The sequence below is a fragment of the Taeniopygia guttata genome, chromosome 1A, assembly GCF_048771995.1.
Source record: "Taeniopygia guttata chromosome 1A, bTaeGut7.mat, whole genome shotgun sequence".
In the NCBI taxonomy this organism is placed as follows: Eukaryota; Metazoa; Chordata; class Aves; order Passeriformes; family Estrildidae; genus Taeniopygia; species Taeniopygia guttata.
In genome coordinates this window covers 57,803,317-57,827,923 of record NC_133025.1, presented here as the reverse complement: position 1 = coordinate 57,827,923, position 24,607 = coordinate 57,803,317, and the positions used below count along the sequence as shown (strand labels likewise).

Below are 24,607 nucleotides of genomic sequence, written 5' to 3'. Positions count from 1 at the left end.
TTCTTGTTTAATTTTTTTTTAACTTTTTTTATTTGGGAAAAGTGCTTCTTACAAAAGGCAGCTGCAAAACAATACGTTATAGACCTCAGAACAATTTCTCATTCCATTTAAAAGTGAAAGGAGAGGCAGTCTAGGGGACAAGAGCAGCAGGAGAACAGATCACGGGGCATCCACAAGTCAATAAAAAACAGCAATAATGTAATGCAAGGTTAAAATTCCTGTGCTGGGGCTTTGGTGGCAAAGTAATTTCTCAATGCGAATTACAGCCAGAAACTGCACGACTGCCTTTGTAAGCAGTAACTTTACATAAACTGAACAGCTTTACCAGGCAACCTGCCCATCTCAGCTGCAGAGAGGCACAAGTACCTCAAAGCAGCTGGGAGTCACAGCGAGTTTCTAGCAAAGCTCACTTAAGTGTTTACATGAAGTTCTAAAACTTACAGAGCGATAAAGCTAAAGGGTCCTCTCTGGTGTTCCTCTGACCCCACCTTGGCTAACCGGATTTCTGCTCCTGGACAACCCTAATCATACACATGAAAGAGAGCTGGTGTATTAGGGAGTGCCATCTATCAAGTTAAGCGATAGTCAGGATTGTTTCCCAGTCTGGGCTGAGACCACTAGACCAGTTTCATGTCCAATTGGAGGCAAGACTTCATGCACCAAGAGGGGGTGAAAGACGGTTTTGCTATTTTTAACTTACACAGAGTCTCCCCATCCTTGAGGTCCAACTCTACATTTATCTGTATATACACATAGAGAGTTCTCCTTTCACAAATACATTTTCCTTTCATGCTAAACACAGTAAAAATCCAGAACGTTCACACCTGGTTCTGGTTACACAGTAGTAGTAGTAATGTGCAAGTAAACAGAGACCAAAAGTCACAAATGAAGATGTGTACATGAGGGGGCTGGAACGGAGCTGATTCCAGAAAGCATCTTTTTATCTGGCCTGAAATCAGAAATATTGGTACAAAGACAGAATAAAGGCCATCAGCCAATTTACATCCCCACTGCATGGCCACTGCTCATTTTTGTATCTGGGCTCTTCAAAATGAGTGTGGAAGTCCTGTAAACACTTTAACCCTGGAACTGGGTGAACTCTGTTGGGTACACAGATGAAGCAACAAACCTAAGCTAACTGTTTGACAGTTAAATTCATTTTTACAAAAACTAACATTTTAAAGATTTATTTATTGTTATTTGTTGAAACAGAGGAAAAACAACACTCCTGGGGTGGGAAAGGAGGGGAAGGGAAGAGACAGACCCTGGGTAAAAGTTATTACAACAGCACCTGGAATTGATCGGCCTGCCTAGGAGAAACACAGGCACTGCCACAACACCACAGGTAATAGCTACTGCCTGAAGCCAAGACAACAGTCCACACTCCACTGACAGGTGCTATAGATCCAAATCATAATAATCTTCCAGCTCATCATGAAATAAGTCCCACTCATCCTCGGAATCCGTTAGCTCATCATCACCTCCAGCTGCCAACAGCATAAGCAACATCTCACCAAGCTCAAAGGTCACCACCTCATCCTCGTCGGTTTCAAAGGGATCACCATTCTCTCGCTCCTCGATGAAATCCCAGAACCGATTCCTCCGCTGGGCCTGCAAATGGAACACAAGGGTTTCCCCAGGTGACCCTGTGGTACAAAGTATGAGCCTTTCCAGAGGCTGACATGCCCCTGGTGTACTTTCTGACATGCAAGAAATCACATTTCTCTTTCAGGGAGATACTGACCTCCAGCAGAATTAACCCTTACACACACCCCTATTACTGCTACCTAACATTTTTACTTCAGTATGTTGTAAGAAAGGTTTTTAAATTTAGTCTTTCCATCTTGGCCTCCAGCATTCACAAACTTTAGAGCACCACCTCCTTCAAATTCACCATTACAGAGGTCTATCAGAAGTGGAAAAAAGAAAACTCAGTATTTCCCTATCTTCTCAAGGCAGAAGACATAATGCACACCCCTCTTGTTTGTCTACTGAAAGGACAATTAATCAGCAGCACTAACCCGGTATCTACTTGAGGTTCCTACTTTGGGTCTTTGTGGCTCCTCTTGGCGGCCATCAGGATATTCATGCTTGTAAAAACAGTTCCCTCCAAATGGACAGCTCCCACGGCCTTCATCAAAATACCTGCATGGCTTGTTGCTGGAAAGGAAAATATCGCAACCCTTACTGACAGCACACCCCAATCAGACTTCAGAACTGCATTTACCTGCAGTCCACAGGGATCTCAGGTACCAGGAGCAGAAGGCATTTCATGAGTAAAAGACCTACATGTAGAAATTATTTACTACACTATGTGTAGACTGACGCATGCAGAGGGACACCAATGGTGTGCAGTGTACGAGCTTGGACTGCCTTATGACTACACCACCAGTGTTTTATGTAGAGAAGGGAAAGACTGGGGTGAAAGAACACAGGAATAGCTTCGGGACTGTGTGCATGCACCTGTGGGCAGACAGGCAGAGGTGCTTCAGACGTGGTGGTGGAAAGGAAGTGTGAAAAGGGGCTTTACATTAACACCCTTCTCCATGTATGCCTTTATCTCTGCAGTCTCAATTTGATAAAAGGCTGCATTACTCATACCTCATTGCCTCCTTGTATTTCTGAATGAGTTTCTGCTTCTCTTCCTTCTCCTCCACCCAGTACTCACTTGGAATGACAAAGTTAGACGTGATGCGGCATTCTGGGCAGGACCTGGGAAATGAACAGACTGTGCTGCAAAATTCCACATTACAGGGCGCTCTCTCTCCTATATAACAAGGCATGGCATATATCCATCTTTAAAGAGGTACTGTACTCATATACCTGCTGTACAACCTTTTCAATCTAGACCCTCTTATAAGTGAAGATAACCTACTCTCTTCTTCAAGAACTCAATGGCAATGGCAGCTGGTCAGCTTGTCTCAGAAAAGCTTGAAGAAACAAACACTTCACACAGACTCCTTTTTCTTTAGAATTAAATAAATTTATTTTGGTATTTTCCCTATATTTATTTGATTGGAACTTTGTATTTTCTAGAACAGCCTTAAATGGAGAAATGTTTTGCCAACTGAGTAATGCTCTAAGGTAGTAATGAATTATCCAGCATACATTCTGAACTGGTTAATCTGTTTCCAGATTCCTGCCTGGGTGTCCAAGACATAAACAGTAACCACTGGACAACATGCTACTAAAGAAACAACAGTTATTTACTAGAGTTTTGCAAACTTAACCCGGTATTAACCAAATCAGAGTGTAAATGTTAGGTCTAACAATTACTTCACTCCTAAACTAAAAGTTAGTATGCATTAAATGCAGTCTGTGCAGTCTGCATCTGGAAGTCTGTTGCAAGTTGTCACAAGTTACTAAGTTCTTCCACAGTAACAAAGCACAATCGAAATGGGAAAGTGCCTCACTTTATAATCTTGCTCTCAAATTGTTTAGCACTCCTCCACTTGCGGATGCACTTGAGACAGTAAGTGTGGCTGCAGTTGGAGAGGATCCCAAAGCGGCGCTCGCTAGGATTAGCTTTCTCATACACCACCTCCATGCAGATCCCGCACACCATGTCTTTACTACGCTGGACGGCAAAGGAAAGCTCCATGTCCTTCTCGTGGGCTTCAATGCAAGACTGAAAAGGACACAAAAAAAACAACTACAGACATGACTGGCCACCTGGTGAGGTCCAAGCAGGTTTTTAAACACAGTTTGCTATTTTACATAATGTTTGAGGTGTGATTAAACTGAAAAAAATCTTCATTCCAAAAATAAAAATTTCTTCAAGTACTGGGGAACAATCAATTCAGAGTTCAAATTCCTTCCTTCAGACACTGCTTTTAAACATGAAAAGGCAATCTAAAAGACCATCCACTTTGACTAGGCAAAGAACAAAGCTCCAGTGTCTTTAAGCAGACTGCTTTCCCAACACAGATAAGGAAATCCAGCTGCTTTTGAGTATGGCCCTGGCAGGAAACAGTCTAGTTTACAACCGGAATTTCATTCACTGCCTGACCTGCACACACCTTCAAATAAAAGGGAATTAGTAACAAGCGATTGAGGGGAACTAGGAAGCAGTAACTCACAGCTGTTAAACAGCAGACAGTTGTTTGCTTACCTTTATGTGCTGAGATCTCTGTGCAGCATCAATGGGATGCAAGACCTGCAGGCCACACATATCACACACGTCCCCATGGATATACACGCAGTTTTCTCCATAACGACATTCTCCTAATGCAGCGTAGGGGCACAGCTCCTTCTTCATCTCCACGTCTGCCTGCTGCTTCTCGTATTCTTCTTCAATCACCATTTCCTGCAAGGGTGCTTCAGCACAGAAAGGAGCAGCTGGAAACAGAATTAAGAACAGTAAGCAGCACATTCAGATTTTGAGCACCAGGAGTAAGAACACTCAGAGTTACCCAGTTCATTTCAGTCCAAGTTCACACACCCTCAATCTGAACTAAATTATTTTCCCCACTCAAATAATTTCAAGACTGATTTTTTTATCTTTCAACCCAGACAAGAGTAAAGCTATCAAAGTTTCAGTGGTCAGGGAAGATCCACTTACAGGCTAAGTCCACCTAGAAAAATCACACTAGTCCTCAGCAGCTTAATACAGACTCTGGTTCAGCTACCATTAAATAAGGCTCCAAATCTCTCACTACTTTTAGAATCAATTTCACTTCACCTAAAATTTTCACATCAGCTGAAGTTAACAGGTTTTTTTTTTTCCCCAGAAATTATACAGCTGACATAATAAAGGTGTATCTAGCATAACAAAATGCTAGTATGGTAATACCACATCAGCAATACTTTACATGCAGGCTAATTAATTAGCACACTGTTCAAACTGAACAAACTTTCATTTCTGAAATCCTATACATCTCTAGGATTGATAGAAAAGTGGTGTTCACATCTCTCAAACTAACTCCATTCTACATATTTACCAAAAAACCTGTCCTAAACAGATATCTGGTCAATTAGCCAGACACATAAAACTGAAATTCAGTCTATTATCACTGCATTCTAAGCTGGCTATCAGTTTTGCAAAATCTTAAGTCAATTCCCTCCCTAAACTTAAAGTGAACTGAAATCTGTATCTTTTCTCTTCCCCCTTTAGACAGTTACTGCTGAACACTCCTCCCTGTACCTCAAACACATGCTTGCATGCCTCACCACAAGTCAGCCTTCTGAGATTGTTACATAAAGATCGTAACAAAAGCAGTCAGTGAGAAACTGAAGGTATAATAAACATAAAGCATTACTATATCCAGAGTAAACACCAGGAAGAAGAGCAGCTGGAGTTCATTTGCATAACAATAAGCTGTTACAAGAGTATCAAGTTGTCTGTGCTGTAAGAAAGTGGAACTTTTAGAAGCTGTTCAAGCACTAGATTTGGAGAAGCAAGCAAAAACTACCAAAGGCATACTTGGATCAGTTAGAGTGAAGGACAGACTCCTCAAAATTAATCACAGGCTGCACACTCGCACAGTGTTCATCCCCGTGGAACAAAGACATAACAACAGGTATGTATCAGCCTGTTAGTTTTAAGAAAAATAAAATGCAGGTCCCTGCAACTTAAGCAAAATATTGAAGATTAGTGTAGAAAAATATTAGCTCTCAAGATAAGATCAAGTCTGCTTCTTGAACCATCTCAGACTGTAGTGGTCACTCAGTGATCCTGGAGAAGTCTGTTTGCTAGAAACATACTTTTCAAAGCAAGTGAGTAACTGAGTAACAAGTCACCTGGCAACCTGTTCAATTTCAGTCCGAGATTCCCAAACAAATGTTCATTAGTTCTTCTTCCCCATGAGTTTTGGTGAACCAGCACCAAGAAAACTGACAAGAAACCATGTACAAGGCTCTACATTCTCTCCTGAGTAGCTCAGCAAACATGAAAATATGTACTTATTGAAAACCCACTTGCCCTCCCATTTGAAATCCACGGTCTCCACTTCCATAAGAAATAATAAAAATCACAACTACCACTCAGTTTTTAGTCCCTCAACTGTTGTATTTGCCAATGTTTGCTAAAGTGAATGTTGTCACAGATTTTTTTACCTAGTTGAGGACCATGGAGATGGTTAGAAGGATGGAACACCTCCCCTATGAGGAAAGGCTCAGAGAGTTGGGGTTGTTCTGCCTGGAGAAGAGAAGGCTCCGGGGCGACCTTACTGCAACCTTCCAGGACATGAAGCGGGCCTACAAGAAAGATGAAGAGGGACTTTTTACAAAGGCATGTAGCAAAAAGAGAAGGGGTAACAGTTTCAAACTAAAATTCAGCCTGAAAAAGGGTGGGTTTAGACTAGATATTAAGAAGAAACTCTTTACTGTGAGGCTGGAACAACATGTATTTTTTCTGTATCTACTGCACTTTAGCAGCTACAGTTTTACTTCCTCTTTGAAACCACAATTAGGAAAACTCGTAAAACCTGACTGCCTCAGCAGTTACAAATCCAACATCCCTCAGAGTAACATTTGTTCTCTACGATTGCTTTCTGTTTTCCAAATCTCTGCTCACCAGTAGGTGGACTCAATCCCCACCTTCTCATTGCCCATTTCCCAGTAAACTGGGTTAAATTCATACCAGTGGAAAAACCGGTTTGTTAACTTTGATCCACACACCACCTGCTTGCACTTTAGGACACACTTCATAGAACTAAACACATGAATCTTTCACTAATAGGAAACAGACACCCAATTTATTATTTCTTGTATTTCTGCCTTTCTACTCTCCTTCAGCTGCAGAACAAATATGGAAATGTGGCAAATCTGTACAACTAACAAGTGAATACCTGAATAATCATCACTATTTTCTATGCTAGGTCCTGAAGTCATCTTCAAGATAAAAGGTTTAGTCTCAAATCAGAGAATTGTGGTAAAAGGCAAGCATTATAGTCCCAGCTATGCATGGTTAAACTGCCAGCCTTGAATCTTTAGGTTTAGTTTTGAAGTTTCCAAGTATTTGTACATTTCTCCAGCAATTTGAGAATAATCTGCTTTAAGGCGTACACTACAGAACATACTGCACACATTTTTATTTCTGTAGCTTAATAAAGACAGTTGCTTCAGAAAACTGAAGTTTTTTTAAAATCAACATGGGAATTAGCATCATGTAGCACTGTTCAGTACAGAAACAGAGGAGCATGTGTTTACATCAGGTTTCAAAAGCTATAAAACAGACAGGCAACAAGATTCACAGAAGAGAATGCTGCTTAACTTAATCTTGCACAAGTTTGCATGAAAAGTACACCTAACCCCTAGAAAAAAAAGATTGCTTTAGTAAAACTAAGTTAACAGCATAGTGACTTAAGACTTCAGGAGGAAGCACCAGCTCTTCTGTAAGGACTGTGTGTATTTAAACAATCTCTGGCTGTTCAAACTAGCAATTAATTGATTCCAGTGGAGGACCAGTCAGTCATTAGTAGGGCTGACTCCTACGAAAAGAGACTGACTCTTCTCAGATCTGCAAATGATAAGAGACAGAATGCAAGCTGAGGCAGGGAAAAATCCAATTACATACTAGGAAAGAGGCTTTCTTTGTGAAAGAAGTCAAACACCACAAAGGATACCCAGAGGTTATGGCCCTTTGAACATCTATGACGATAGAGATTCAACTAAACAAAGCCCCTGGCAACCTTTAAGCAGGAAATGAACCAGATGACATCCAGAGGCTCCTTCCAATCGAAATATTATATTCTGATTAAAATATTTTAAGAAATCTTTTGTCTCAACAAGCACAGAAGCTCTATCTTTCATGACAGTAAGGTGGCACATTCACAGGTAGAGGTCAAGTTTTCACTCCTTTGGGATATACTCAAGTTCACCGATTTATTATGCAATTCCATAACCAAACTTCTCAACAGCATTAGCAAACTGTTTGTGTCACTTGATTATCCCTCTTCATCCTCCTCAAATTGGATGGGAGGAGGCTCCAACCAGTACCCGGTAGTACTGAGAAGGTAATTCTCTTTCCAAAACTGAGATTCTGAGTAGTGCAGTGGGACAAAGCAGTATCATCTGAGCATTATATGAGATCTTCAAATTCTCCTAGATGCAAGGTATCCATTTTGAATTAAAACATTTATTTAAGTACTCCTCCTCATGCTTTAGAGAGACAAATATTAGAAATTATCTTAAAGTGAACCCCTTCAGCCTACTTTTCACTTTAATGTCAAGACTGTTACATTTTGACAGGAAAAAGAGATGAGGAGTATGCTACTCAAATAGGACCACACTATTTGATGAGCTTCTTCAGTCTCATTCTCATCGTGAGCTGTCACAGTATTAGAAAGTTGAGCTCTAAAATCTAACTAGAATAAATCATTTTCAGCCTCTGGCCATGGGATTCACATTAGGCTTTAATTCCTTCTACAGGAATCTGCATCTCCACTGAAAAACCTTTCAAAGACTGCAAAAACACCCCAAACCAAATCAACCAACGCAAAACACAAAGGCAGCAGACTATCTCCCCAGATTAGCAATAGTATCACCAGTAATTTCCTCTCCCATCCCATATGCAAACTAAACTTAAAAGGAGATTCTCAAGCTGTTCAGAAACATAGCAAGAGAAAGCCAGTCATGCAGAGACCAACCTGAAATATATCTGGTTTCTGAATTAAACAGTCAGTCTGACTGCCCAAGCTATAAAACCCAAGCTCTCTTGAACTCATCAATAAATATGAATAGCTGTACCCAAATTCATTAAAATAAATGCACTACATAGAAACTGTTGAGCCATGATGGAAATTCACTGCTATCCCAGGATCAGCTTACCACGTCCACAGTATGGCTGCCCAGGGACAAACTCCACTGCATTCACCCAGTCTTCAGCCCCTACTCCTGTCGCTGCCAGATCTGTATTTTCATCTTCTATCTCAGCAATAAATTCTTCAACTGTTTCAGGGAGTGATGCGAACTCTGAGGATACTGATGGATAGATTTCTGCCTCTGGGTTAACATCAGTCACTTCTTCCTGTATTAGTGGCTTGGTATGTTCATATCTAAAAAGTTAAAACACATAATGTCAACTTTCCATAAAAAATACCTCCAGACAGCAGCCCCATGTATGGAAAATAAACTAATGAAGATGTGAACAAGCTATTTGGAAGGAGGACCCAGAAATGGCTAGGATGAGAAAGTCACTGATGACCCTTTATAGAGAAATACTTCAACTTGTGCTGTCTGTCAACATTGTTAAAGGAAACACAAGGTACCCTAATATTTTGGAGAAAAAAGAGCACAATTCTTACACACAGAGCAATCTCCAAATATGTCCCAAACCAGTCAGTTATCTATTACACATGTGCAGTACTGCTGAATGAGAAAAATTAGTTCATCCAGCTTTATAAAGAGAAGACTCAGGACAGACACTGCTGTCTCCAATTACCTCATGGGAAGCCACAGGAAAGATCAGCCAGAGTCTTCTAAGAGGTGCAGTGATAGGATGACAGTCAGTAGACAGCAGTCCAAAATGGGAAATTAGTTATGAATATAAGGAAAAAAATTTGCTATAAGGGTAGTTAAACACTAGAATGGGTGCACAATCTTCATGCTTGTAGATATTCAAAGCTGGACAATGCCTTGGGCAACCTGGCTCAGCTGGCACAGATTCAGAGATCCCCATCAACGTAAATGGTTCTTTTCCTGTTTCCCAGCATCTTGACTCATGCAGATTTTACACTGAATTTGAGTACTTATTCCTAATGCCCCTTTCAGCTTATTGTGGAAAATGAGAATCAGAACACTTTTAGCCCTACCATCCACAATAAACAGCAAGGCACCATGTCCCTCAAAAATCTGTCTTCCAGCAACTAGGAGATAACATGGGGAAAATAAATGACAAATATACTATTGTAGCCTTAAGATATTTGCTGACTAAATTCAAGGACAACAGGAGGGAATTTTTTGAAATCATACAGAAGTTTGAAGTGACTGTGATTCACTTAGCTTGTGTCAGATTAAAAAAAAGAAGTGTCACAATTCTTGCATATTAAAGAGGTGCTCCTTTGTCAGCTTGGAAACCAAATGTCAGCTTGGAAATCCCACTCCTACAAAGCACAAATTTAAAATCCTAGCCTTCAGATCTCTACATCTGTGGCCTCCAAAGCATGTGTGCCATATGAGGTATTAGGTTGCCCAAGGCAACCTAATGGGGTGCAGGAAGAAAATACTAGAACTTAGTGGTTTTTCCCCTTAAAAAACACAATAAATTATTATTATTACTATTAAGATACACGTTAATGGCAGTGGTCTCACAGTCCATATATCAGAGAGCCCATGTGTGGTATGTGTGAGGTACCCTGAAGGAGGAGGTGTTCCACCACCCAGTGGGTTTGATAGTGGCACCCTGTCTGCTCACTTTCAGCATGTTGTGACATACTGCACTTTCCTAGTGCCCACTTAATGGATCAACAGATTATCTGATCTTGTTTCACCTAAACTAGCCCTGATAAAGTGAACAAGTGGCTTGAAAAGATTCCTCCAACTGTGGGCTGAGAACAGCACTGATAATGCGAGCAAAAGCCAACAAGAAAATGTCAGAGCTAACAGTTCTGCTCCTACTACAAGCTCCTCATCAGCCACACTACTAGGCAAAACAATGCCAACCTAATCAGCTCTTGAACTCAGGGGGAAGGGAATCACAGAAGAGATCAAGATTACCAAGTAGGCAATCTGAAATATGGATTTACATTCACTATTATTAATGAAGAGCCGTGCCCTCAGTGTATGCTGTACCTTGAGATATTAGCTACTGAAAGGATGAAGCCATCTCAATTAGCAAGATACTGAAAATCAAAACATCCAGAACAAAAGGACAAACCTACACATTTTTTTCCAGATGTTTCAAGCCATGTGCTACTCAATGCAGTACTTTGCAGAACTTCACAGTAAGGGGTTAGAAACCTCTTTTGAGGCTTGTTACACAACAATGAAAGAAAAAGCCATGTGCCACTGGACCACTTTTTCTTCCTGCTGTGGTAAAAATGACTGAAATAACCCATGGAAAACAACATGGTGACAAAGTAAAACGCATTCCTTTGTCAGCAAATATTGTTGGGAAACACAAAGAAAACACTGCTAGAATTTGAACAAACAAGCATTAGAATAAATTGTGCAGAGTGGAAAGCTTGCTCTATGGCAGAAGAAAAAGTACATGTTTTTCACGTCTCAGCTTATGATACTTGCTAGATTCTGTTTCAATATGAACTACTTTTTGTGAGACACCAAAGAAGAGATGTACCAGTAGAGGAACATTCTCAACAAATTACTTCTTTAACAAAGCAAAAAGATTCACTGGAGGAGATATCTTCTCAATAGTATACAATTACTTTAATAAAAACAATGCTTTATGGAAAAGCTATGCAGGTAAAACCACTGAAGCAGCAGCTGCTCTGACCACAGTAAGAGACTGCAGGGTAAGGGTACAGGGATAGCACCCTGCCAGAAATTCATCACTACACTCTCTTATTGTAGCAAAGATGGATCCAGAAGCAGCCAAGTGACACTAGAAAATGTAATTAATATAGACCTTTAAACATTCAAATGTTCACTGCAGTTATGAGGTGCAGAGCTACCACGAAAATTTACAGATGTTTGCTGATTATCTCATGGCAAAGCGCTTAAAAATTGTCATGGATGAGTTATGCATGTTTATTTCAGGAAGACAAGTGCTGCAAATTTGCTGCCCTTTTTCTGTGCTGACAAATCAGTGTCAGCAGTATGCTGCTGAGCAGATATTAAAAAGCAACAAACCCAAATCAACCAAACCCAACCACCTTCAAAATGCCTCTCAAAGATGAAGTCATTCTATGAACAGATAACTGCTTTTTCAAGGAAATTTGTGGTATGGAGACAACACTTCAAAAATGAAGTACTTCCACCATTATGTGATTTTATAGCCAAAACCTACCCAAGTGTGTCAACTACAAAAAACCTTTCATTATCTTGCACACTTAAAAATTTTGCAAAGTGATTTCTCTAACATGTTTAAAAACCTTTGAAATTCAGAATTCCAGTGTATATTGGACCCATTTGCTAAAAATATAAAAATGCAACACCTTCCAGTTAATCTGCACTAAGAGCTGATTGACATCAGGGAAGGTGGAAACTTACCAGCTAAATTTATCACCCATTAGTACATGCAGCCAACAATACACTTCTTTTTGGATCTGCATATCTTTGTGAAACATGTTTTTCAGCTACGACTACCATTAAAACCCAGGACTGAAATAAATTCACCTTTAAATCAGACCATCAAATAAATGCATCAAAAAATATTACACTGAGATTTTAAATAATAAAAAAGCCCATTGAATCAACATTACTGTCAGTAAAAAAAATATTACTACTAATAAGGTTTTTAGTGACAGTAAACATTGCTTTGGACGTTTATAAAATATGTATTAAACATTTTTCATTTCACCTTTAATACACCCTCTTTAAAATTCTGGGTTTGGGTTATCTTTTATAACGTACATAACATTAGTACAGCAGTAGATGTAGATATACACATATAAACTATAAATAAGTGTGTATGTTAGTGGGAGTTCAAAAATATTGAACTGATGGGTGCATGATCCAAAGTTGGAAGACCACTAATCTACATGATCAAAAAACAATACTGGCAGATAGAAGACTGCAGAGAGGTTCTCTTTCTTACATATAGTAACCCTTCATGAAACATGAAAGCAAAGCTAACTATGAGCTACCATATAAAATAATGATGCAAATGTTTAATCACTAATTACAGGTGCAATAAGACAGAATGTTAAAATTTATAGTAAGTTTTAATAAAATTAATGATGAAACATCCATAAGCCCTTTGTAAAGCCTTGCTCCAGTAGGGAAGTATCTGTTTTTCTTCTTCACAATTTCTTTTTTACTGTAATTTCAGGGGTATAGATAAATTCATAGCATATTTTCATAAAGTAAAGCTATTTTGTACAGGAAACATCTTAGAACTTATATTATAGACAAATTCAAGTAACTTTCCCAAAATGGCAGTTCCAGTGTCAGGGTACCAATTCCTCAAGAAGCAACATGAAGAAAACAAATTCTTACCTGTTCAGGCTTTTATGATCACTTAAATAGTGTAACTCAGTTTCATCCATTCAGCTAGTCTGAATGTAATCTCAGATTTCAATCAATCTACTCATGTTATTAATAAAAAATAAGAAAACTCCCCATGCTGACAACTATCACTTTCATGAAAACCAGTTATCACCTTGCCTTTGCTCATTTTTTTGATAGCAAACACTGGTATTTAGCAAGACAAGAGAGTCAGTGAAAAGCTATTTTTATAAGTATCTGAAGTTACAGTGTAAAAGGAAAGCACTAAGATCTACAGTATTTCCCTGAGCTCTCTACTCAGGGATTCAGAGTGCCAAGCTTCCTGCAGGATGGCCAGGGGCATTTCTTTACCTGCAATGATCTCCATAAGCACAGCATCCTCGCTGGTAATACCTGCACACCATGGCAGACTGACTGGTGGAGAGGTCATGGGAGTAGCGGCAGTTATCTCCTTCCTTGCAGACTCCATGCATGAAGTATCTGTAAGAGAAGATAATGGTGAGTTAAGGAGAAGCACTGAAGCTGCAAAAGTATTTGGATGATCTTGTTACTATAAATCAAGGTATGCTGCATTAAGAACAGCATTAAAGACTCATGGGACCCTGCCCTAGTATAACCATAAAAATAAGAACATTTGAGGAAAGATGAAGCCTCAGCTACTACAATGAACTGTACTGCACATTTAGGGACTTGCTCTTAAATAAGCCTGGGGGAAAAAACCACAAAACTGTAAAAACAAAGTTATCCTGGGCTGTGACACTATGAGGAAAGAGTCTTGGATCAAGCAGATTGGCACAAGTTTTACTCGTAGCCCGTGTCCTGACACAAGCAAAAACGCAACAGTGGATACAAGAATCAAATCCAGACACACCCTAAATCACCCAAGGTATTAAATCTATTCTGGATTCATAAATAAGTCAAATGTGATTTCCTTTCCAAGAATGAAAAACATGTTTGTGATGGATAATTACATCTGACAAAACACACACATTAGTTCCTGCAATAGGAGCAAATAAATCAAAGCACCCTGCTTCAATACTGTGCTGCTTGTCTTGAAAAACCTGGACAGTTTCAAAGCCTTTGAGGACAGTTTGATCAATTTCAGCATGTCAAGTAGCACAAGTTTAATTTAGCACCTTCAATTCAGTTATTCAAGAGAACTTCAGAGTGGTTTTCAAGAATTTTTCAATTCTAACCTAGAAGAACAAGCTTCAATAAATTCAAGGCACCGTAACTGTACAGATTCAGTATGTTCAAAACTACAACCAAAAAGTTCAAGTACACCTTTCCCAATCCACATATAAGTATTAGCCAAGAAAAACAAAGAAAAAAAATCCTTTGTAAAAACTGAATCCATAAATGTTTACCAACACTTCAGTTTATAAAGAAATTGCACTGCCTCCAGATAACAAGCTGCAAACTCTGAACTCACTGGAAATAGGAAGAGCTAGTAAAGAAGAAAATCTGTGAGGATTTAGTGCTCATACAAAACACTACTGAAGGGGAGGCTGAGAAGCAGATTACATCGCTGCTGAATGGGGCAGTCCTGCCCTCCTCCTGTTCCACACTTCCAGCACTTTGTAGAGCCAGCAGAACCAAGCCCTCCAAGCAGCTGAGTGCAGCCTCACAGCCAGCACAAGAGACGGGGATCATCTTTCAACAGCCACAGCTAAGATCAGGACAGCTCTTCACCAAACAGTACCTTCAAGTTGATATTCCTGACCAGGAAATATGATAAGATGTTGAACTGCATGCACTTCTACACAGCTATTTAGTCTATGGTATTTTTAAGAAATCAGATAAAGCCAGTGAACAATGCACTAAATGACGTAAGTAGAGCTACATCTGCAATCCAGTGTCAGGGAAATATTAAAACCTGAGGTTCAGTGTTTAGAGAGCTGATAACCCACCATGTGCAATACCACTGGTGTATTCAACATACCAAGAATAAAAAAATTCTCAACTAGCCTTACTGAACACAACCTGACACTTGCGATCTGGCTGCAATTCACACTCCAAATGTCCTGTCTGTACCCTGTACACAAATTAACCAGGTAAGAAATGTGATCCTACGTAAAAAACAAGCAGTACAAGACCCAGATGAGGCTCTGCAGGGTCAGGTGGAGGCACAAGCAGCTAAGTCAGCAGGAACAGGGTGCTGCAAAAACAGAATAAGACTTGTCCCTGCTATACAACCAGCACTCTCCACCATGAACAAAAAACACACAAAACCCCCTAAAAGCCACACCCACCCACCAGCATAAACCACCTACAATGACCCATGTCAAAAGGAAAAAAAAAAACCTAACCAACACCCAACCAAAAAAAAACACTCCTACTTAACCTCCTTCTTCCCCAAACAAACCAAAAAAGCCCCCCAAACAAAATCAAAACCAAATCTAACCACCTATGAAGTCATGGAACTAGAATATAACTGGAATTTCTGGCTTGATTGCTCTTACGAAATGGGAGTCACACCGATAGGGTAAAAAAGAGGATTTCAGATTGCTTAACGTTTGTTCTTTAACCAGTGTTATCTTCACCCTTTGCTTATTTCCACACAGCATTGCTTCCCTCAAGTGCTGGGGCAGCAACTTCACAGCCACCAGCTGGCACAGACCAGGAAATGGCTGCAATGGAACCTGACATTCCTTCTGCTGCCCCCAGTTATTTTTAATCTGGATCAGATCACTGCCCAGCCACTCTGCACAGCCACACCACTGCAGCTAAAGTAAGTGACTGGCAGAAAGGCTCCTGCCTGAAGTGAGGACATCTGATATTTGGTCGACATGATTTATGGTAAGTACCTAAGCCCCAAAATTGGATTGTCCCACTGTGTGATAGGGAAAATGAAGCTACAAATACCTTTCCTTCCTTCCTTCTAAGTTTACATCAGAAGATCCTCTGCAAATGCAGATTCTGTGTAATTGTGAAAGTTGTCACAATTTACATTGAGATGGTAGGCTATGAAGGACAAAAAATAAACATAGAGCACTCCAGGCTCTAATTCACACATCACTCTTTAAGGCCTTCAATCCTATGCAGCAAACTCAGCATTATTTGAACAAGAAGACTGGAGTGGGAGGGCAAAAATGTATTTCTCTTAGGATTACACCCCGACTTCTTCCACAACCCTCCCCCTCACCAAGAGGTAAGATTTTTACTTTAAAGTCACAAAGAACATAACACTTTACATATCAAATTATAGTGTTTGGCTAAAACACTTTGGTCAAGTCAAAAAAAAAAAAAAAAAAAACCCAAAAAAAAAGGAAAAAAAAAAAGCCAAAAAAAACCCCACCAACAAAACAGACTGCATTATTTTTGGGTAAGATAATGAAATTTATTTTGGAGAGCATCTTTACTCACACAGAGTTTTCAATTTAACCCTACTCAACAGCAATACGAGCCTCTTCATTCTAATTACAGGAAAAAAAGCATCCTTAAAACTGAGAAATATATGAGTTATCTGCCTTACACACTGGCATGTAGAAGGATATCTGAAATTTGCATTTGGTCAAGTAGTCAGAGAAGACATGTAATTCCATCTGAAAAGATAAAACTAGATCAAGACAAGTACATAAGTGGATTTTTTCTGAGCCTCTGTAATGTTGTCATCCAAAAAAGCACTTATTGGGGCAGTGCTCTCTGTCCTTCCAATTATAATATACAAGTGTAATTTTGTTAAGCTGCTTGGGAAGCCAGACTAGAGAAGTCATCAGGGTCCAAGTCCAGATAATTTCCCCAGCACGATTGTAAAAAACATGAGTGACACCAACACATGGAACAACCAGACAAAATTAATAATTGCCTGCACTGGCATTTTATCACTGAAAAAGGTTCAACACATGTCTAGTTATGAATGTCTTGATCAAAAGAGCATATCCTGATTTTCACAGGTATTTCTCAATAGACAAATCTTCCTTCTGTAGCTTTGGAACCTTGCAATGCGTTTCCTTATTCAGATGTATTCTGTTCTTTACTTCAGGTTTCTGCTTTCAAGTAATGTTAATTTGCTCTATCAAACTACTGGTTCAGCTAAATTAGAATGTCACAGCAAACAGCAAACCTCCTTCAAAATCCAAGACACTGCCATGACAGGCAGATGGGGAAACTCAGGGTAACATCCACCTGTAGCCATTAGCTTCTTCAGGTGCCTACTGAGACTGAGAATTCCTGGGAAGAAGGCAGAAGGAAAGAGGCTAAGCACACTGCTCTAGCACAGCTCCTGGATGTTCAGCCACATTACTTGCCAATGAAATTCTGCTGGAGTTCGTACAAGTTCATAAAAGGGGAAAAAAAAGAGCTGATCTTCACAGCATTTAGCTCATTATCCCTTCTCCATAACCTCCTTTAGAAGTTACCAGGGGATGCAGACCAGAGCAGCCATGAAAGGGGAATTCAGGCAGGCTGTCAGGAGGTTTGTGCCCTGCACCTCATCCCTGGTGCTGCACGGAATTAAAGAGGCCTGACTTGACATCACAGATGCACTCTCTTCACGTGAAAAGAAAAAAAATACCCGACCCAGGTTTTCAGGGAGAACAGCTAAGGTACAAACAGCTCTCAAAATACACCACTTAGTTGCTAGGGGTTTTATTTACATTCAGTTCTAAAATAAACAAGTGAAATGCAATTTGTTTACATCAACTTGATGACTTTTAATGTCCCATGACATCTGGAAAACACAAGCATGGAACAAACAGTGTCAAGCCTTTGGAAAAAAAAGATTGGCTATAGCACTGCTCAATAAAACCACATAGCCATCTGAACTGGAAGGACTGAGGAACCTGGTAAGGACAACTATTCTTTTTTTATTGCAAACATATCAGTAAGAAGATCATAGTAAACAAGTTCTGAATTAGCTTTGTTTCTCTGCCATTTACTCCAGATTAAAATACTATAAATTTTTACAAAAGACAAGGCTTGAAAACTGCTAAACCACAGAGGTAAAAAAAAAAACAAACCAAAAAAACCCCCACAACCTTTTAAATCTTCTCTCAGGGAACATAATTTCCCATATTTCCACCCTGAGACTTCTGAACTTTAGCTGCAAGAAAAACAGAAGGGTAACATCAGCAAAACTGTATGTGTAGGAGAAACCAAAGTCCTTCTTAGTCATTGTGTCTCTCACTCCGAGATATTAATAATCCATCCCAAGGATATCATACTGGTATATTAAAACTCATTAACCAATCTATTTATCATATCAGATATTCAAAGGAGCAGCAAGAACTTATGGTACCAATTTTAAGCCTTCCAGTTTCCATAAACCAGCAGCATTTATGCACCAGCCACCATGTGCTAGCTCCTTATACTGAAGGGACTGTCTCCCAAAAGTTTTTCAGGCAGCATTTACTGTCACCCCTATGATGGTTCAATTAAAAAAGCCTGTGAACCAAAAAAAAAAAAAAAAAAAAAAAAACAAAAAAAAAAAGTGCAGTGTTACTCAAACAGAAACTGCTCTACCTACTACACTAAAAACCTGCATTTTGAAATTTAACTTCTTCATCTCACTGTTGAGTTTTCTAGCTCATTTATAAAGGTAAACCAAAATTTACTAGTAAGAAACATATCTTCCTAAATATGAATATATCCTATCAAAATCAAACACAGAAATCCAAAATTTTTATCACAGGTTCTTAGAAGGGCAAGTCAAAATTGCTAATTTCATTTTAAAGTCTGAGTAAAGATATTCTCCCTCCAACTTGAACAGTCCCATAAAAATTAATAAAGCAAGCAATGGGATAACTATCAGGATTAGGCAAAGAGAACAAAGAATGGAGATCCATTAGATCCAAGGCAAAGATTCCATTGTTTAATCTCAGATTAAAGCACATTAACCATTACAAAAGAGTAGCTTTAGCTTCTCACTCAGCCTGAGCATTTGCAAATAAATATATTCCCTCGACTCTCTGCACTGCAGGACACTGATGAACTTGACTGCTTCTGTACTATGGCAGTCGCTGTCTTCAATAAATCGATCCTGCATCTATACCTATTCCATTGCTGTCTCACAAATCCAATTTGCCTAATTGAGCCTTTCGATCTTCAGAAATTAGGAGGCAAACTTAAATAGAGGGAGCACTGACCTTGTGTCTCACTTAAAGCTGAGCTAAGCACGGTTCCCAGTCATTTCCTCATCACCAGCATCAAACATTAACCCGGGGATTCGCAGGCAAAACGCTCTGCTCGCAGCAGCACCCCGAGAGCGCAGCTGAACGCAGCTGCCCGAAGGGAAGCACTTAGCTGGGCATTAGCCAGAATTGATGTGGAGCAACAGCGAGCAGGGATGCTTTAAACACCGCGGGGCACGCGAGACAGACACAGCCAGCGAGCTCCCTGCCAAAGCCGAGCAGCGAGCAGCGGCTCCTCATGCTGCTGCTGCAATCTGCCGCTGAAACAAATGGGGGAAAAAAGCAAGCAGAGGAGATATAAAAAAACTCAATCAAGATCTAGAGCCTCTTCCTTCCTAACCAAGGGATGGTCCTTTTTGCTTCCCCATGACTTGGAATTTATTTGCCCACAAACACGTTAAATGCAATTTATTAAATAAATAAATCTAAAAAAATCAGGAGACGCTAATCGATGTTAATCTCGGATTATCATTTGCTTTTATATTAACTAATATATGTCTATGTTCACAAAACTGTTTTAAATTCCTTTCTGCCTGCCAACCGACCAGCACTGTAGGTTTAAAAATAGTCCATCTGGCAAGATTTAAAACACGCAGTACGGCTTGCATAACCCCAGAAAGAAGATTTATCAGAAATATAGTTTCAAGGAAAACACGGGTAGGAAATGACGCAGCACACAGAACCTCTACGTGACACAGGCAGGGCTACTTCGCACATTCTGCAACATGTTCTCCGGTTTAATCAATAGTTTTCGCTATATCAATCACGAGTTAATCCCCAATTTCAAATTTCGATTGAGACGCACAACAATTTAAATTACGTCGCGTTTCCTGCTTTGTCGCGCTTTGCGGAACGCGGCTGCAGGACTTCCTTTTACACCGCGTCCTTCGCGCCGAGCACTGCGGGCCCGTTCCCGCACAACACCACGGCTCCCGGCGAGGCGGCGGGACCGCTCCCGGCGTCTCGGCGGCCGCTAGGCCGCAGGGAACACTCTCGCACGAGGCCGCGGCTGGAGAGAGGCCGCGACCCGCACCGCCCCCACCGACGGGCCCGGCCGGCGGCGCCGCCACCTCCGCCGGCAGCCCCGCCCGGGGCCGCTCCCGTTCACCGCCCCCGGGAACGCGCGCGGGGCGGGGCCGGCGCGCGCCGCGGGCGGGCGCGCGCCGCGCGTACGTGACCGTGGGGGGAGGGGCGGGGAGGGGGGGCGGCGGCAGTGAGGGAAAGGCCCCGGGTCAGAGGAGGGGACACTGCGGGAAGAAGGGACGGGAAAAGAAAAGAAGGACAAGGAAAGGCGGCCGCGCCCGCCCGCCTCCCTCCCCCTCCCCACCCGCCGCGGACGGCGCGTACCTGCAGGTGACCTGCTTGGTCCAACCGCCTCCCCCAGGCCCCGCGGATGGCGGCGGCACGGCCGCGAAGTCGAAGGCGACAGCCGCCGCTCCCGCGGGCGCCGCGGGCGACCCCAGGGCCGCGGCCGCCGCGCCCGCCGTTGTCTCCAGCGCCGCCACCGCCTCCGCCATTACTGTTTATCCCGCAGAGCGGCGGCAGCGCCGGAACTTCCGGGAGCGGATCTTTCCGGCCGCGCGGGGCGGGGCTCGGGAGCGGCCCCGCCCCCCCGGGCCCAGCGGCGGCTCCCGTTGGCCGAGCGGGACGGGCGCGCGCGAACGCGCCGGGGCGGGGCCGCGCCGGTGCTGCCCTCGCGCGGCCGCAGGCACCGCGCGCGCCCCCGCGGCGCTGCCGGGAGCGCGCCCCCGTGGCGCGGCCCCGCGCCCGGGCACGGGGCTGGGCTCGCCCCGCCGGGATCAGGCCAGCGGGAAAGGGTCTTTTCCAGAAGGGAACGACACGGAACGGCGACGTGGCGCCGGCGGGGGGCGGAGGGCAGAACGGGACAGTGGCGCCGCAAAGGCCCAGCCCGAAAGCTGGCACTGAGCCACCCGGTGCGGCGCTAATGGGGTGAGAAACATCGCGTCCTTCTGCTGTAGGATCTCCCTCACTGCACATATTCCACAACCCTCTGGACGCAATCCCGTGTCGTGTGACCTACGACTGTTCCCTGCTTGAGGAGGGAGGTTGGGCCGGGTGATGGTCCCACCGAGCCGACCTGTTCTGTGGTTCTGTAATAAATCCTGGTTGTGAAACTAATGTTTGCCTGATCCACATGGTGCCCTTGGCTTCCTACTGCCAAGAACCTTAAGCCAAGTACTAAACACATTCCAAAAAGATAGTGGCAAGCTGGGGCGCTGGGGCAAGGTGAAGGAGAAGGCTGTCAGTGCAGTGTTACTGCTATTTTGCCTCTCTCCTTGAAAATACATTAATAAATCAAATGTATCCAGGCCATCAGTCACTCCAGAAAATACCAAAATGAAGCCTTTGCTCTAAACATAGGCACTAGGACAGTGCCCTAAGATGCTGGACTTTAGGAAGAGCACAGGAGAGAAGAGATAAATCCGTTTTCAGATTTCCTTGAAACAATGACTTCAGTGCCCTCAAACTACCTAAGGAATGAGGCAATGGGAATGCTTGCTGGCATTTTCTGGAATATGCAGAATCCAGACCTGGGCAAACAGAGCTCTGAATTAAAAGGAGGTGAAATAAACATATCAATTTTAACAGGCTTCAAAATAAGGTACAGGTATGCATAAAACACACAAAAAAAGTCTAGTTCTTGGAGTGAATTTGAACTCCAACAATCTTGGAATGGACAACTTCTTTGAATGATTGTATAAGGCCAGTCTTCATCCAGGATAAGGAGTACCCAAAGAATGACCTTGATCCAGGCTCTCTGTGCAGCAGACTCCCTCCTGATATTATCTGCACAGTGATCAATGCCAAATAGCTCATAAATTCAGTTCAACAAATCCCTGTTAGGAGAAAGCCTGATGTTCAATGGAAAACTGTCCCATGAGATACCTTTTTAGTATCTAAAACAAGAAACTTATTTTCTGCACCTGGTTCCCTCACAGAGCATTTTTCATGCAATGTTCAGCACTGAAATAAGTTCAATAATCAAGTGCACCAGGTGTGTACGTTCAGTCTTGCATTCTGTTAGAAACAGGTGGACGAAAAAAATACTTCACATTAGGAAAAAAAATCAAATACTTTTAAGCCATTAAGATAATCTGGGAAGTTGTTTTGGATCCATTAGAATGATCATGAAAATCTGCTGATGAAAGTGGAAGGTTGTCAAGACAGTTAAAGAGGTTAAGTCACTAAAGAGTGACAGACCTTCATATTGGTTAGATTGTTGCCCTGACAAGACAGTTCCAGGCACAACAGTTGTCACTAAGGTAAAATAAGTTACTGGTTAAATGTCTTCTGTATGATTCTTCATGTCCCTAAGAGGTCTCCTGAATCCTGGCAGCCTAGAAACAAGCTTCAGAAACAGAGAAACACCAATGAGCAAATCCCAGCCTAACAACTGTAAACAGACTCTTAGAAATCAGGTGCGCAGGGGAAGGAAAATAGTGTCCCATGGGGTACATGACAGAGTGACAAAAGTAATGTGGAGTTTCCCATTTCCTTAATGCCTCTGGCAGCGACACCCCTGAGAGAGGAAAGGTTTCAAGGGAGATAAACCCTAGGAATCACTCAGAAAGAAAAATGCCAGGGTGGCCATAGGGTCCAGCTCCCAAGGAGCAGTAGGAATTTGCCATGGCAATTTCTTTGTTCCCAGCTGCTCCCATTTTACTCAGGAACCTGTTTAATATTAACTTCTACTTCTGAGGCCCAGAGGGGGAAATAGCAGCAGCAAGCTCCGGGTCAGGGGCAGACAGGACTGCAAAGGCAGCTAACACTGCAGCGGGCAGGGGAGTGAGTTATACACTGCCCCACACTTACACACAAACCTGTCTCCAGCTCTTCTCCGGGGCTTTCTCTCCTGCCAGTCCCCTATGGCTGCTTCCAAACCCCATCATCGCTATTGTCAGCCATATATCACACTGCAAAAGCCTGCTGGGAGCAATTCCAGAGCTGGGATAGGCACAAGACTGAAGTAGTGCCCTCAGAGACCTGTTTGACCTGCCCCATTTTGTCTTAGAGACCTACAGGTTCATGTTGGAAAGCTGAGCTAAAAATCCAACAGGCTGATTTTCTATTGGATTTAAGGAAAAAAATGACAAATGAAGCAAAACATCCTTACCCCTGACTTACCTAATATGACAGGCTGGATTTGGGTGCCCATTGCATAAACTCACCTTGAGATAATGTTGAGAACTGGAAACAAAGTGACCAGCTTGGTTACTAAGCCATCTTGCCTGAGAGTATGTCAAAAACATGATGGTCCAGATAGATTCCTACAATACTGCAATCTTTTCAAGTAGATTTAATAGAAAATAAAATTACATCATTATAATTTGTGTGTATTCTTAAAAAATGTTATTTTACCTATACATTTTCTTTCCAATACATCTAGCTACCCATCCACCCAGAAAAAATACATTGTTCACAAAATCTTCAGCATCCATTATAGTATCTGAGGATGCAATCCATCATTCCTGCAATTAAATTCTCTCCAGACTGGGTAGTAGAAGTCAGAGGCAGATTGTCTTTTTAACTCAGCAAGCTTTGTTTGAAGTTTCCTTGGATGTGTTTAGTTGAAGAGACTGGAAGGATGTAGAAAGTAAGACACAATTTGTTACTGCTGGGTTAAACAGAAGTTGAAAGAAATTTCTTTTGAAAGGGACGAGTGTAAAGTGCAAATACTGCTTTAACAACCTATGTTTTACAATTTCCTGATTAATGGATTGCAGTAAAGTCAGTTCCCTGACACTGATTACTTCAGCCAATACATTAGTAATTACTTCAGCTAGTTTTATGTTGTGCATGGAAGCTGCACAGAATCATGTCTGCCTTTTAACCTGTAAATCAGTTCCTTCATGGCTGTCTAAATCTCAGCTCTGATATTTTCTGCAGAATATAAAACTGAAACATGTACAATAGCAGTGCATTAGATATCAAAATATTGTGGCTTTTTTAGGGGGGGACAAACATTAATTTCACAGTCCTTGCTCAAAGTTGCTCTTGAACTGCTAGAATGGATTGTCTTTATAGGAGGAGATTACGATAGTTTTTGCTGTGAGCTCAACTCATGTTCTGCGTGTAGCCAGGTATCTGCATCATAAAAAACATGGCCACAACTGTCTTTAGACCTACAGATTTTCTTGCTGGAGAGGCCAAGAGCTGAGTAGAGTTCTCACCCTGGGAAGAAAGAGCTTTAACAGCTGCATTTAGCAAAGTTGTGGGGGAGGCATGAATGTGATTCCTCTGCTTTTTAGGAATAAGCACAAAGGGGCTCAGTCTGCAAAGGCATTGTTTTAGCGAGCAAGGAATTCACCAATTTAAAAAAAATCTAATAGGAAAGGAATCTGAAAAATGAGAAAAGTCTTTTAAAGAGCAAGGGGAAAATCTGGCTCTGC

At 41.8% G+C, this 24,607-nt stretch overlaps 1 protein-coding gene across 3 annotated transcripts; it reads right to left on the bottom strand.

Moving 5' to 3' along the window:
* Positions 1–20,783, bottom strand: MKRN1 (makorin ring finger protein 1). 3 transcript variants are annotated; one of them, XM_030263326.4, is made up of 9 exons: positions 20,544–20,783; positions 13,417–13,545; positions 8,770–8,996; positions 6,055–6,195; positions 4,112–4,338; positions 3,414–3,628; positions 2,602–2,712; positions 2,046–2,160; positions 1–1,611 (listed from the first exon to the last, which is right to left on the bottom strand). In XM_030263326.4, the coding sequence occupies exons 1-9, from the start codon at positions 20,711–20,713 to the stop codon at positions 1,399–1,401; spliced, it is 1,548 nt and encodes a 515-aa protein (XP_030119186.3). In that variant the 5' UTR covers positions 20,714–20,783; the 3' UTR covers positions 1–1,398. The 3 variants fall into 3 exon arrangements, with proteins under 3 accessions (XP_030119186.3, XP_030119185.3, XP_072779653.1); XM_030263325.4 differs by having other exon boundaries at positions 2,022–2,160; positions 20,544–20,780; XM_072923552.1 differs by lacking the exon at positions 20,544–20,783 and adding an exon at positions 19,152–19,292 and having other exon boundaries at positions 2,022–2,160.
* Positions 20,784–24,607: the final 3,824 nt, after the last annotated feature.

Coding starts and splice junctions, on each gene's coding strand:
- MKRN1 (XM_030263325.4), bottom strand. CDS start 20,713: ATGGCGGAGGCGGTGGCGGCGCTGGAGACAACGGCGGGCGCGGCGGCC. Junction 2,161..2,601: donor AAATACAAGGAGGCAATGAG/GTATGAGTAATG, acceptor TTTCCTTTCCAG/CAACAAGCCATGCAGGTATT. Junction 1,612..2,021: donor GAACCTCAAGTAGATACCGG/GTTAGTGCTGCT, acceptor TTCCATTTGCAG/GCCCAGCGGAGGAATCGGTT.